Below are 16,263 nucleotides of genomic sequence, written 5' to 3' on the forward strand. Positions count from 1 at the left end.
TTCTTGCCTGTGCTTGAACACAGGGACTGAGCACTGTCCTTGGGTTTTCTCAAGTCTAGAGCTCTACCACTTGAGCCACAGCACCACTTCCGTCTTTTTCTATGTACATGGTACCAAGGAATGGAACCCGGGCCGGGTCTTTGTGCATGCTAAGCAAGCACTATACCGCTAGGTCAAACTCCCGGCCTAGGCAACTCTTCTAAGTTCAAATCTTACAAAATGAATTCCTAGTGAGTGCAGGAGAATCGACAAGGCCCTGTATGTCTTACCTCCATTCCTTGGCCGTCATCCTGGTAAAATTTCCCTTCTAAAACAAGCTGTCTTATTAAAAATATGTCCATTCCTTGGATCATGGAAATGTTTTTAAATCAATATATTCTCTGATTCAAGACTTCACTAAGATTGCATTTTCTACCTTTTTGTTTCTTTCGGCATCTTTCTAATATATATATACCTAAGCACAGAACATAGACAACACAATCACTTCACCCACTTTTGATTAAAAGATGTTCAATTTTGTTTACTTGAGTTATGAGCATTGGGAAGACAAAAGTGAATAAATTATCTTGTTCTTTACATGTTTAAGAACATGTCAGTTCCTTTTTTGTAGTGCTTAAACTTCATGATGATATAAGACATGAGAAGTCATAATAAATAATGTTTAAACTTATTGGTGGTATCAAAGTTCTTAAATAATAAGACACAGGAAATATTGATTTTAAATCCATGAGAGAGATTTTGCAATACAATTATGTACAGAACAATCAACTGCTCAGAGGCAAGATAAGAATGTCATAGCAAATTTATTTCTGAAGACTATTAGAGGAATAAAAAAGAAAAAGAACCAGGAAGTTTACTAGAATCATCAGAATACTATGAAATGTCTGTACTTCAAGAAAAAAAGAAACAGGTGTTTCAGAATTACTGGACTAAGCATTTAATATTTACTTAAATCAAAGAAGCACACTATACCATCTTTTCTAAAATAAGTCTTCCAAAAATCATATAATTTGGAACATAATTTGTCCACCAAATTTTCTTAAATTTCAAAACTTATGCATTACTATCTCTCAGAAACAGAAGATATGACATAAGTAGATTTTAGAAGTAAATGTTATTTCAAATAGATAAACATATATAACATAATGCAGTTACTAGTATCAAACACTAACTAGAACTATCAATAATAGACATTATAACTTAAATATTGTTAGTATATTTGTTAGAATATATGTGTATGAATGTAATATACATTTTGATACACAAATATCATCACTCACATAATAAAGGGACATTTTTTTCTGTTGAGAAACCCAGAAAATACTGGTGAAGACAGAAATGTTAACATCAAATAAAACTGAGTATTGTAAGAATTTAAATCCAATGTTCCCTAGCATATATAAGGTTCTGGCTTCAACTCCAATTATCACAAATAAATAATAGAATTAAGCTCATTACTGTAGATGGGATATTTCCCATCTAGAGTAAGTCATTTACCTCCTTTGTGTTCTCCAGCAAAGCTCAAGCTCTTCATCCTTAAGAGCCAATATGAAATAGAAATAAACACAGAGGTAACGTAAAGAAAAGTGTACTTGACTCTAAGTCAGAGGTCAAAGAAGCATTCCAGAGAAAGTGATAATTGTTTTGAATGGTGAGGAATGAACATAAGCCATCACAGAGAAAGCAAGACAAATATGTGAGAAGCTGTCGTCATTATCCGTACCAGCTGACTTACGGGACATGATAAGAGAAGCAAGCAAGGGTCCCATTTAGAAATCTGCCCATGAATTAAAGTCTGAATTTATCTTTGTGGCTACAGAAATTCACTTAAAATTTCCTTTTAGGGTTGTTCTGAATTTCTTATATAACTGGGAGTGCCATGCTATCTGAAAATAGAAGTCTGAAAGATAAAACAAAAATATACATGGGTCATGAAATTACATAAATTAAATTAGAACAAGAAAAAGAAAAAAGGTGAGAAGAATTAAGTATGAAAAGGAAAATAGAAATTGTGTATCCATATTTTAAGAGAGAAAGGATGTGCAACTTCAGATCATGAGATTAAAATATAGGCATTTTCAATGTGGGCTGCTTAGAGCAAACGAGGATAAAGAAATGCTTCAAAAAGATATTTAAGTAATAAGATTCCAGAGAGAAAAGAAAATAATTTGATTTTTCAGCTTATAGACTTTGTAGCAATTTAATTAGAGTATGTTTTTAACATTATTTGTTATAACAAACCTGATACCTATTTTACTGTATCTGTAACTTGTGGTTACAGGCACTATAATTATTCACCCACATTTTGTGGTATACTAATGGACTATATATTTTAAGTGAATGTTTACTATTATTATGAATAAATGAATTTTGGCTAAATTGTAAATAATGGAAATCAGTAAGATGTGGCCAGGGATCAGGAGATGAGGTTTAACGCAGTGCCCCCAATAAACAGGAATTTGTCAATAAGCAGCAGAACATTGTCAACATGCTTTCAAGAGGAATAGCTTTTGAAAGCAAGTCCCATTTTACAAGATAGCAATAGATGTAGGAAAAGGCTATGTAAAGTTTTTTTCTTGTTTGTTCTCTTTTTGGTACAGGCGGAATTACAACTGAGCTCTCTCTCAACCAATGGCCCTAATGCTTTCATGGTACCATGGTGTTTATGTAGGAACTCTCATACCAATTAGTGTGTTACATTAAGACATAACTAGGATTTTTTGGTTTGTTTGTTTTATCTTAAAGAGGAAGGGTTCCGGGTTAGATATCATTGTTAAGATAAAAAAATAAACTACCTGGAGAAGATGAGAACCGTATAGGTGATACCAATTTTAGAGAGATAAATACAATGGTTATCATGCCTGTGTAGATCCAAAATGAAGAAGATAGCTGAATGAAGGCAGAGATGACTGGCATTTTTCTGACTTTTAATTACCTTGTGAGATCAGTTGAAGAATCAATGCTTTTGAAACAAAAAATTAATCAGTAAGCCTTATTTTAGTGAATTGTCAGCATATGAAACTTGATCAGACCAAAGAGATTTCTATATATCTTGTCTCAAAAAATTTTCTATTATTAAACATCTTGTATTAGTGGTATACACTGAATAAGTGATTTTTGCAAAAGTAGTTTCTGGCTGCTGCTGCACGATCGCGACCGGGAGCATCTGAGTAATAGCTCATCAAGTCTACAATTAAAAATGGCCTCTAACAAAACTACATTGCAAAAAATGGGAAAGAAACAAAACGGAAAGAGTAAAAAAGTTGAAGAAGCAGAGCCTGAAGAATTTGTTGTGGAAAAAGTACTGGACCGGCGTGTAGTGAATGGGAAGGTAGAATATTTCCTGAAGTGGAAGGGATTTACAGATGCTGATAATACTTGGGAACCTGAAGAAATTTTAGATTGTCCAGAATTAATTGAAGCATTTCTTAATTCTCAAAAATCTGGTAAAGAAAAGGATGGTACAAAAAGAAAATCTTTATCAGACAGTGAATCTGATGACAGCAAATCAAAGAAAAAAAGAGATACTGCTGACAAACCAAGGGGCTTTGCTAGAGGCCTAGATCCTGAACGAATAATTGGTGCCACAGACAGCAGTGGAGAATTGATGTTTCTCATGAAATGGAAAGCTTCAGATGAAGCTGACTTGGTGCTGGCAAAAGAGGCAAATATGAAGTGTCCTCAGATTGTAATTGCTTTTTATGAAGAGAGACTAACTTGGCATTCTTGTCCAGAAGATGAAGCTCAATCATTGTTTTTTATATATATTTATACATATATATAAAATCTGAGTCTTGGTTTTTGAATTAATGGTGTGAAACAACTACATTCTAATGAGAATCAAGTTTGATATGTTGGTTTTGAAAGTAGTATTGGGAGTTGTTGAGTTTGGTTTTTTTTCCCTCAATAGCACTGGTTACTTTGAGCAAATATAATTAAGGCTTTCTGTAGTTGCTTCCTTTAATACCATGGTATATTTCCTCTGTATTCAGGAACAGATTTTTTTTTAATAAGGCAACTTTTTCTGGCAATTACTTAATCAGAACAACTTGTCTTTAACTGCTATGTTGAAGGACCATCCTGAATTTTTTTGTGTGTTTGTGTGTGTGTAAACAAAACACTTACATGGGTAGTTTTTTGTTTCGGAGATTTTGCTTGTTTAGAGGTGTTGGGCATCAGACCCAGAGCCTTGCATATGTAGGCAAATGATGTATCACTGTGTTACATCCCTGGCCCTTGTTTTATTTTGTTGTTGTTTAAGACAGGGTCACTAGGCAGCTCAGGCTGGCCTTGAACTTAGTAGGTAGCCAGGCTAGCCTCAACTTTAGGTCCTCCAGCCTCTGCCATAGATAGCAAAATGTCTTGAAAGGAAAAGTGTCTTATCAACAGCTTCCCTCACCCAGATGAGACAACTAAGATAAATTTTGATTTCCTTTCATTAAAAGTTTGTGCAATGAGCATTCCTTTACAGAGTATTAGAATCTGTATACTAAAAGCTCATAGATTATGAGCTATCTAAGACTGCTCATGGAAATGTAAAATCAACTGGTTAGAGATTTCGACTATTTAGGACCTGCTGGCCTAAATGAGTGGACAAAGTTTTATAATTGTTGACCTGCAGGCTTTTTCTTTACCCTAACTCATTCAGTATTGGGTTACTGGTTCCACAAAAGCCAGAAAAACAACTTTGTAGTAATCAGAATGTTACCCAACTGTATATTGTTTACTTTATTGTAAATAATGGTGAACAGTGGTCAATAAATAGTTTTATATTCCTTTAAAAAAAGTAGTTTCTAAGTATCCATTCTAAAATAATTTTGCTTTATGATGCTTATAGCTATGATAGATTATATTTATATTAATTGAAGACAACACATACATAATCATTACAGAAATAATTAAACTGTCTTACATATTTATTTAGATATACAGATAGAAAGACAGAGAAATAGAGAGGCCATTTGAGCAGGGCCACTACTTGGGTCATGGCTTTTAGCTTGTATTATGGCTCCTTGCCAGAGCTATAAACTAAGAAAAAAAAATCAATGAAGAATAAATGAAACTATTTTAGTCAAAACTGTAAAAAGAAATTCCTAAAACATTTAAACCAATTCGTTTATGAATTATACTTAAAAAATCCTGAGATGAAGAGATATCAAACGAGTAGAATGCAGGCAAGAATGCATCACATAAGCCACAGAACTAAGAAATATAAGTAACAGTATGGTCAGAAGGAGGGTGAGTATGTTGAAGATGAATATGTTGAAGATGAGTATGTTGAAGGGTGAGTATGATGCAGATCAAGATCCACTGTATGTATAAATTGTTTCGTTAAATGGCAAACTATTCAATGAAAAAAACCATAAAGTTAATGAAAGTGAGGGGAGGGGTGAAATGGGTGGGTTAGCTGGGAATGTTGAAAAGGATAACACTGATCAAGAGACACTGTCTCCATAAATTTCTCTGCTGAATGGCAAAAACTATTTACAACTATGGAAATAATTTTTAAAGTCACAGGAACTAAAGGAATGTCATATATTAAAGGAATATTAAAAATACATATGATGACAAAAGACTTTTAGACAGAACCTACCAAATATCACAACAAATCAACCAACCAAGCAAATGACATCCAAAAAAGAATCAATTCAGATATCAAGCAGCATATAAATGCATAATAAATACAGGAAAAGTGGCTCAGTACCATTAATTACACCATATCTTCCTTACTTTGTGTATTTATCACAGGTGGTTCGTGGGGAGAAGCTCACTCAGGCCTAATCATCATCAGTTGTGTTTATATTTTGTGTGATCCGCTGCCTGCTTTTCTGTCCTTGATTTTGTAAAAATCTACCCCTCAAAATGCCAGTGGTGCCATGAAAGCAAGACAAAGGCAAATCAGTTAAGTTAAGTAATAAATCTGATATCTGTTGAAAGGTAGTGTTCTGGGGAAAATGAATCAAGCATCTACAGTATTACACCGAATGCTGTATATACTAAGCATTTTATGGGCTTTCCACAAAATGGTCTCCTAAGAAGTGCACATAGCATATAATAAGAGTCTACCACATTAGGGAAATACTACCCTTAAGATATTACACATGAACCACATTAGAATGAGTAAAATTAATGTTAATATCTAGTTCCCACATTTATCTCCCCCAAAATTCATAGCAACTTTCCCTAAAAGATATGTCCCTCTTAGTATAAAACATGCAGATTTTCATGCAGATATTCTCCTTAGTGTAATTATTAGTGATTAATATTATATATCTTCATTTATTAGAGGTTTATCCATATGCAGATATAAAGATTACTCATTATATTTATATTTTGCATACTATTACAAAATATTATAGATATTTTAGTTTGGTGATTTAATTTCATAAAATAATGTGATTTAAAATCTTGATACTAAAGTATTAAAGTATTTTTCTCTCATAACCTTCCTCTTTTCAAGCATGATGGTAAACAATGATGTGGTAGTTAAATACATGACCAAAACAAATGAGGAAAATTATGCAACCTTTGTTTCTTTGTGTTTGGTTTCTTTTAATATAACTGTTTAGAAGTCTTTCCATTTCCTTATGAATGATGCAATATTCTTTCTGATGCAAAAGTAGAATTCGAATTGTGTATTTTTAGCACATTTTCTTGGTCTGTTCCTTCACTGAGAGGCATCTGGGTTAATTCTATATCTTGACTATGGCAGACAATGCTGCAATGGAACATAGTTTTGCTGAGAGCTTTAGTGTGGTCTTGTTTATGTTCTATTGAATAAATGCCCAGAAGTGGAGTTTCTGGGTCATAGGGAAACTCTATGTCTATTTTCTTTTGAAGAACATCCATACTTGCTTTCCAGAGTGGTCAAACAAGTTTACATTCCCACCAACAATGTAATAGAGTCCTCTTTTGACCACATCACCATCATTTGTTATTGTTAGATATTTTGATAGTGGCCATTCTAACTGTGATGAGATAGGATCTCAATATTGTTTTGACTGTATTTTGTTTATACACAGAGATGTTTAATATTTTTATGTGTCTATTGGCCATTCTTACTTTGTCTGAGAAGTCTTTCTTTAAGTCTATAGCCTTTTTATTAATATGGTTGATGTTTCCTTGAGAGTTTAATTTCATGGGAGGTTTAATTTCTGGAGCTCTAACTATATTTTATATACTAGACCCTTATCTGATGCATACTTGGTAAAATTTTGTCCTATTCTGTAGGTTTTCTATTTAACTTGTTAGCTATATCCTTTGCTGTGTTGGAATTTGCTGTAGTCCCATATGTCATAACTTTTAACTGAAAAGGGCAAGTGAATGTTAAAAAAATTAACTTTTAATTGTAATTAATCTTTTTCTATACCACTTATCTATTCCACTTGGCTTTTTAATTAGAAGCAGCTACTGCTAACCATCATTTTATTCTCTGGAATAATTCTATTATTGGTGAACAAATGGTAACATATTGCATGTAATTAATCAGTGTAACAACACAGATGTGAAAAGTCTCAGAAATCTGTTCACAGTTAATAATATAATTGAATTTTTGAAGGTCCAAGCCATAACTTCAAAAACGTATTGTTGAACTGGGCATAGAATAACATGTCTAAAACCCCAGACCTTGAGTGGAATAATAAAGAAATATCTGTCCGGAATTATATTTAGACAAAAACTATGATGTTCTATCTGAAAAATAAAGAGAAAAATGACTGGAACACACATTAGGTGGTAAGTCATCCACTTAACAAACATGTGGCACTGAGTGCAAATGTTGATACTACCAAACAAAAGTATACTGTTCCTTCTAGTAGCACTCCAGTGGGTAATCACACATGGTGAAGTAGTTCAACAAGTCTGGGGTGTACACAGCAAGAGATTTTAATACATGGCTTTTCAACTGAAAATGCAGCCACCTAGAAGTTCTGAGCTGAAAAAGTAAAATTCTTCCTACTAACTTTCACATCTTCCCAATGTATGGCATGATAAAGAACTCAAACTCCAGGATAGGGCCTTCTCAGAAAAACACTAAAAAAGGGTAGAAATCTCTCAGGCATCATTGTCTCCTATCTAGAGTAATACCTGGCCCAACACATGGCATGACCCAGGGCACAGCTGCTATAAAAATGTAATTCTCCTTTAACCCCTCCATGTAAATCACAAGAATGCTTCCCTCCACTGATTTAAACAAATTCAGTCTTTGACCTCTAGAGTCAGGATTGGCCTCAGCAGCTCTTTCAGATGTTAGTCTTCTGGTCTGTTTGATGTATGTCAACTGTCATAAAGCAAATTATATTTCATGAGATATTCCACTAATACCACATATGTCCAGAGTTAAGATAACAATGCCTTTATTCTGAGCAAAGCAGTAGCATGAAATACTGCAGATTAATGCAATAATCCTCTTGGTTGTATCAAGGTTTCGAATCTCCTGTGATGGTGATTTGTAGCACTGTTCGACTCACTAAAACACCTGCCAATATTCCTCCTATGGGGACTTCAAAAGAGTCCCAATAAATAGCAAATGCTTGAAAAGGCTTTCTTGTGTTGAAGAAGGGCCTATTTTTTTACTAGGTCTATACTTTTCGATATTAACAAAATGACTACAATAGCTCGTACACCAAACAGTTGGTTAACTATGTCCCTGCAAATATTCACATGTGATCATTTGAGATGCTCCAGAAGAACCCAAAAATATTTGTGTTCAGTTTTTTGGAGAAAGAAAACCCTAACTGTAGATTGACCATCTTCAAAAAAAACCTACACTCTAACACTAAAGAAGAATATTTAATAAAAAGATTGTGTTAATTTTTGTCAGGCCTTAACTTTTTCAATGAGATTTCAATATGTTCTGTTTAGATATTGTTAGAGATACATAGATATAGAGAGATATTGATACATATCAGTAAATATATAAATATAATATATTTCAATGTTGCTTGGTTCAGAATGTTTAATAAACTGGTGTATAGAAAGATATTGAATATAGTATTAAAATATTTTGGTACTTAATAGTTCAAAAATTGTTTTATTTAATTGAGACCAACTGGACTCATTGCTTCTTATAAATTTTGCAATATATATTCTGAAAAAAAAGAAATAAAAATGAACAGATGTTTCCCCTTAAAGGAGGCAGACAAAGATTTTTGTTACACAATAAATCAGCTCCTAGTAGATTTCCAGGGCATTGCTGTAGGCTATTTAGGTATAAAATTAAAAACACACACATATATACACCACATACACACACACACACACACATACACACACACAAACACACACTCACTTACCTTAGTATGGATCCAGAACTGGTAGAGTAGGTTGAACTGAATATGGACTGCATATACTGATGGTGGTATGCAGAGGGCCAACGGAGAGTAGAAAATCTTTAAGATAAATAAAGATTTTTGTTAATTTGCATATATAGTTTCTCAGCATAAAGCTTTGTTAATAGGAATGTTTCTTCAACAAATGTTTTCCCATATAGTTCATTAACATATTTGACTTTGCAGCATTATTTTTTTCACACAAAGGTACAGTTGCGTACATGAGAGAATGAAACTTGTATCTAAGTATAATATTGTCTAGTTACAATACCAATATTATGTTTAATCTTATTTCCTTACTCTTGAAAAGATAAGTATACTTCATTGGAAGTACAGTGGTATCTTGTATATATGTATATAAACACACTCACCCTCCCCCCATATAAATAGATGCACTTTATCATTGAAGTAAAAAATTATATAAACATTTACCTTCATATTTTGACAACTTCCAGATGATTATCCATAATTTTTAGCAATAAAGCAAGACCATCATAAAAGAACGTAACTTCAAATAGAGGAAGAGTAAAATAGATTTTTCCACTTTAACTTTTCTTTTACACAGCTGACTGGAGTTTTCATATCTCTTATTTTTTTGTTGTTATTAAGGTAGGAGTTGTAATATGGTGCCACAGAGGGAACACATTATAACAGTCCATGTTTCCTAACAGACGGAAATGCCTCTGCCTTGGAAAAACAGCTTTTGCTTAAACCACAGAATTGCTCAGAATCAACTAATAAGCACGATCTTCTGTGTTCTCGAAATGACTCTGATCCCCAGGAGTGGTTTCATGTTGGAAGGAAACGTTTTATTAAATGAAAAACTAAATGACCAAATAAGAGTTAAAAGAATCTTACTTGCAGTTTTCATTTCTCTGTTTTTTTTTATGAAGCCCCTATTTTCAAAAGATTGGACATTTTAAAATCTTCTCTTCTGAATGTTACAATTTAAGTTCTAAATCATATTTAATCATTTAATCATGTTCTCAGGGAAGTGGTATTTCAAAAATATTTAGTGGGCCAGGAGTTTGGCTTAGTGGTAGAGTGCTTTGCACCAAGAACCAGGTTCCATTCCTCGGTACCACATATATATTAAAAGAAAAAAAATCCAGAAATGGTGCTTTGGCTCAAATGGTAGAACACTAGCCCAAGGAAAGCACTCAGGCCCTGAGATCAAGCCCCAGGATTGGCAAAAAATAAATAAATAAGTAATATTTCTTTAAAGAATCTTCAGTCCCCTTACTTCAGTTCAAATGTGAATCAAAGTCATAAGATGTGAATCCAAATGTATATCAAAGTTCATAAGATATTTTTAATGAATTTTCCATGTTTTGTTTAAATTTTAATGTATAGATGGGTCATAGCTATATTCACCAGATAGATGGTGCATTACTTCTCACACATTGATACTGGGCATGAGACAAAATTTCCTATTCATGGTGTTAAGCATGCCACAAATATAAAGTGTAAATAAATTTTTGGAGCCTGTTTCAATAAACCACGGAAATAGATGTGTATTTAGTTCTAGCAGTAGTCAGGAGATGGTACAATGCATAAATGAGGTAACTGCATAAACATGGGACTGGTGATGAATGGGACAATATTGGAAGATATTGCCTGGCAGTCAGTGGTGTAAGTTGATGGAGAACAGAATCAAGAAGAGCTAGTAAATTGAAGCATGCAGGTTGCTATGTTGAGGTGTATCTTATGCAGCTACTGAATAAAGAGTTCAAAATGGGTTCTTAGAATCATATATCTAGATTCCAGAAGGTATCTGAATTAGCCTTGTTTCTATGGATACCAGATTTCAAGTGTACTTGACTGAGTGAAAGGATATTCACTGAGAATATAGCAGCCAATATGTGATTCCATACACAGAGAAAAAGAATACTAGAAACTTAGTCTGAAAGAGAACAGTCACAGTGGTGGGGAAGATCTAGTTCTTACTGTTATGAGAGACAAATCTTAGAACTTAAAAATGAAGTGAGTGTCCAAAGAAGCCAGGAACCAGAAAATAAAGATTTCCAGATATGGATTACTGGGGAAGTAGACCTGAAATTTCAATCTCAGTCAGGTTTAAGTCTCCTATCTTATGGCAACGTAACAAGAAGGAGCAATTGTTCACTTCTGTCTTTCCCCCAGAACAGGAAGGAGACAGCTGGAGGTGGTCCTAGAATACCATTCTGGACAAAAGATATTTTGTTTGTTGAGTGTCAGTTGTTAAGAGTACCTGGTTGGACAAAGTCTTAGAAAGAAAGTAAAACAAGAGTAACAACACCTACCTAACCTGTAGACTTGCTGCAAAAGAATGACTGTTTTGTTACAAGAAATTGCTAAAAAAAAAAAATGTATGTGCACAAGTGAATTCAGGAAGTCTTAATTGAAAACATGTGGATAGGAAGTAGATTGAGGAAGTACTCCCATGTCTTCCATGAAGGTTTTATATCTGGTCCTGAGATAACACATGGCATAGACCTGGTGAGGAGACTGAAATTCTACATGTTTAGTGCTAGGTTTGGAAGCTCTACTTGTGAAAGGTAGAGGAAGGGTGTGGGGATGGAGAAGTGGGATGAGAGTTCATAATCCATGTACTAGAGTTAACCCCATGAGACTGGAGTTGGTGTTTCAGTCAGTTATTCTTCCAAGTGTTGGAAAATTCAAGGCAGACTGGCAGAGATTCATGTTGACATTGACAGGGATGAAAATGGCAGAATTTTGGTTGCTAGATGTGTATAGTATACCAGGAAAACTGGACAAACTGGGAGACAATAGTAGAGACTGGGGGTTGAGAGATACACACTGATAAACTGCTAAGCAAAATGACTTAAATGTTTAACTTTAAATAAGTGGGAAATGAATTTCACAATTGTTTAATGATTTTAATAGTCAGACTTTAATAAAGTTTTCTAATATTTGTACTGAGATTCTTGTTTCTTTTAAAATATAATACTTAGACAAAAATTACAAGTTTAATTGCCCATTATTTCAGAAGGAGCTCTGAAGATTGAAGAATCAAAGAATGTATCTGACATACTTAGGTCTATCTTTTAGGAACAAAAAATAATGCTACCAAGGTGTGGTGGCTCACGCCTGTAATCCTAGCTACTCAGAAGGATGAGATTTGAGGATCAAGGTTCAAAGCCAGCCCAGGCACAAAAGGACCTGAGACTCTTATCTCCAATTAACCTCTAAAAAACAGAAAGTGGGGCTTGGCTCAAGGGTAGGGCAGTAGCCTTGACCGGAAGAGCTCAGGGGCAGCACCCAGGCCTAGTTCAAGCCCCATCACCTCTTATAATAATAATAATAATAATAATAATAATAATAATAATAATGCTTCTCTAGTTACAGACATGACTTAAAACACCATATTGTGTTGAGTTGAGTACTTGTGTTTCTACTAAGGAAGTCCAGGTCTTGAAGCAACGGGACCTAATTTCCTGATCTCTTGTCTACACTTCTATACTTTTCTTTATTACTTTTGCTACCATCTGATAGATATTATATCCTAGCTATAACTTGCCATGATAGGTTAAATAATGACATCTCTAAATCATGTGTGAGATCAGAGCTGATGATCTAGTATGAGAGAACACATAGAGGAAAACATCCTTACAGATGTGACCAACACAAAATCAATTAACTAGGATGATCCTAGTCCAATCTGGAAAACTAGCACAGAGAATATCAAGGGAAGATAAAGTTGGAGATGACAGTGATTGATCCAGAAAGCAAAAGGATGGGCCACTTGCCTGCAAACCACAGCACTTCAGTGAAAGAATGGAAAGTCATTTCCCTCAGGCTCCTCAGAAGGAGCTAGCACAGCTAGGAGAAAGAGTTCACAGATAGGCCCTTAAAACTGTAAGGCAACATATTCTTGCTATAAGCCACCACATTTTCAATACTTTGTTCTTAGACATTCTAAGGAAACTAAGGCACCTATTACACATCTTCATCTTCATTCCAAAAACAAAATATTTTTTTAGAATTTTATAGTCTTATTGGATAATGTCCTTCTACATAACATTCAATTTATAAATGTAACCTTGACAAAAGTTTTACTCTTCTGACAGGCTTGACTGAGATATTTCTTTCTGTATCATGTTCTCTTGAACCCTCCCTAATTCTCTGTAATGTAGCCGTGTCCGACAAGGATGCTCTGCTTCATTTTCACTAGGGAAATCCATCACCTGGAGACCATAAACTCATATCTCACTTATTTCTGAGTTCCCAATCTCTACCACCAACCAGGCTGATGCCTGCCTGTCACAAGTACATAGGGGAAAAAATGAATTGGCTATATATCTCTGAACAAGAACTCTAGCATATACAGGAAATGGAACATTTTAGCCAGTTGCACATCTTTCAAAAGTAATAATAAAATAACAATAACTCAGAGACAACCCCTCACATCTCTCCTGGATCGATTCTGCATTGTAAGAAATGCAAGTGTGTATCAGATATCTATAAAGGAGTATATCAAAAATCAGAGAAATTATTTGATTAGTTGGCTCACTATAGAAAAATTCCATTTTCCTTATGTATGGGAGATTTGAGTCTCTGAAATGGGTAGACATTGAAATGGGCAAACAGTCTCCCTTGTGTGACGATCTTTGACTGGTGTTCAGCTTGAGGGTGCCATGGAGAGTTGAGAAAGGCTCTGAGAGAAAGTGTTTCCTCTCTTCATGGGGGCTCAAGGCGTGATTTCCTTCCATGACAAAGAGTTAAGAGAATTTTATCCCCAGTGTATTCAAATGCATTACATCAAAGTTATTCATTTCTTATAACTTTATTTGCTCAGATTTGTCTTTTTGGAACTTCAAGTTTCACACTGAAGAACAGTCTTTGCTTATGTAGTTTGGCAGACTCTCTGGTGTAATAAAATGATCTGAGATTTCACAGAGAGTTCTCTGCAGTCTTGTATGTAATATAAAAACAATAGCACAATTGAGGAATGTACATGATACATTTCAAAGAATTTCCACACTTATTATTTAAGGGGATTTTCAAGTTAACCTTGGGCAAAGGAAGGGCAGATACAAAAGGCCCCATTTCACATACAAAACTTGAACCTGAATTCCGTGTTTCAGCATGGCAAAGTGAGCTAACAAATGAGCTAGACCCCTAACCAGCTTCAAACTGTTCCTTACTATTTCTTTTTCTTTCCTTTTTTTTCATAAGCTAAGCTCATTTATTATGAAACCTAAACTGTCCATTGATATTTGTAAAGTTACACCAAAAAAACTCTCTGGAAAGCTGAAATTCAAAGACGGTCAATACTATTTATTTAAATATGATGATGAGTTTCTTAAACCACTCTGCTGAAAATAATAAAGCCATATATTTCCATATCTTCTAATACAGAATCTTAGGATTTTAATACATTTTTATAATTTTATTGCACCTTGCTGACTGATGATAGTTGGTAAGATATCTCTTTTTAATTGCTAATCATATTTTACTAATACATATAATTTCAATATCAATGTAGAGAAATATACTTTTTTATTGAGACATGGCAAAACATCTAAAGTATATTAATCAATAATTTATTATGCTTTCCCTTAGCACTTTGAAATTAGAAAGCTATTGTTTCCCACAAAATACTAGTTTCATATGTGAAAGAAATACATTCAATGCGTTTCACTGGAAAAATAAATGAGTAAAATACTCCAATTTTGGAATGTATGATAAACATACTTAAATAACATATTTAAACTCTTACAACTTTATCCTAGTTAATTTAGCAGAATATTTCCATGGCCACATACTATAAACCTTATTTTTTATACATTAATGTAAAATACATTTATGAGGCATTAAATATGTATTCAGTCTTATATATCTGCCAAACATATAGTGAAAAATAGATGACTGATTTCTCTTAAGATTTATAACCTAGCACAAAAGATAATAACAAAGATATGTTAAATACGATGATAGTTTATGCAAGGGCTTTGGGAAAAATATCACCTTTAGAACAATCAAGACTTCTCAGGAACCAGGATTAGTTGATAACTGTTGATTTTTTTTTAAGTTTTCTACTATAGATATATAATATTTATTGACTTTGGTATAAAAATATGTGTATGGTAACATATAATACAAGGTTATATTTGTAATCATAGCTACACCGGAGACTGAGATCTGGAAGATCCTTTAAAACCAACCTGGGCAAAAAAGTCCATGGGACTCCATAATCAACCAGCAAAATGCTGGGCTAGAGACATGGCTCAAGTGATAGAGCACTAATTATGAACAAATGTGTAAACATGTGAGGCCCTGAGTTCAAGCCCTGGTACTAGCAAATAAAAAGAAAGAGAAAATGTGTATGTATAGCTGTATTTTCAAGTAAGCTGCCTATTTTTATCATAGTTCAGAAGAGTTGTCAAGGTAGCACAGAGTTCTGTGTCCTTTAAGCCATTTTCTCTGTTGCTAATATTTGCCCCCATTAAGAAATCCATACTGATATATAAGAATGTATTATTTAGAAACAACTAGGCTTTGTTTTCTGTCTTTGCTTTTGTTTTCTTAATGTCTTCTGTTTTAGGGCCCCATCCTTAATAATATATCTTATCCTTCTATGATCTCTCATTATTTCTTGAAAGTTTTATGTGATTCAGTTTTTAAGATATGTACATTGTAAAATATCCCTCAAATTGGATTGACCCTTGTGTAGATTGGGATTATAACTGTTGTAAGGAAGACCAGTGGTGTGAGGATCTACCTTCATTTCCATCTTTCTTAGCATGAACACAATTCTATTTGCATGACTTATGCATTGCTGATATTAACTATTAACTATTAACTTTGTTAATAGTTGTCGTGGATGGGCCTTTTCTTCACTCAGAAGTTGATAATTTTCTAAACGTATTCTAATAAGTATTAGGTTATACTCTATTTTCTGAAGAACACAGTCTTTTACATACAGAATTTG

General features: G+C 33.8%; 1 protein-coding gene and 1 pseudogene across 1 annotated transcript in view; one reads left to right on the plus strand and one right to left on the minus strand.

Moving 5' to 3' along the window:
• Positions 1 to 16,263, minus strand: part of Agmo (alkylglycerol monooxygenase) — a 278,596-nt gene that overhangs the window by 150,016 nt on the left and 112,317 nt on the right. Inside the window, exon 5 of the mRNA XM_090332720.1 lies at positions 9,294 to 9,389. Coding sequence (XP_090188846.1) covers positions 9,294 to 9,389 — 96 coding nt within the window. The remainder of the gene's footprint in view (positions 1 to 9,293; positions 9,390 to 16,263) is intronic.
• Positions 3,142 to 3,784, plus strand: LOC150063019 (chromobox protein homolog 3 pseudogene; annotated as a pseudogene).

This window comes from Megascapheus bottae, chromosome 5 (genome assembly GCF_031878675.1).
Source record: "Megascapheus bottae isolate mThoBot1 chromosome 5, mThoBot2.hap1, whole genome shotgun sequence".
Classification (NCBI taxonomy): Eukaryota; Metazoa; Chordata; class Mammalia; order Rodentia; family Geomyidae; genus Megascapheus; species Megascapheus bottae.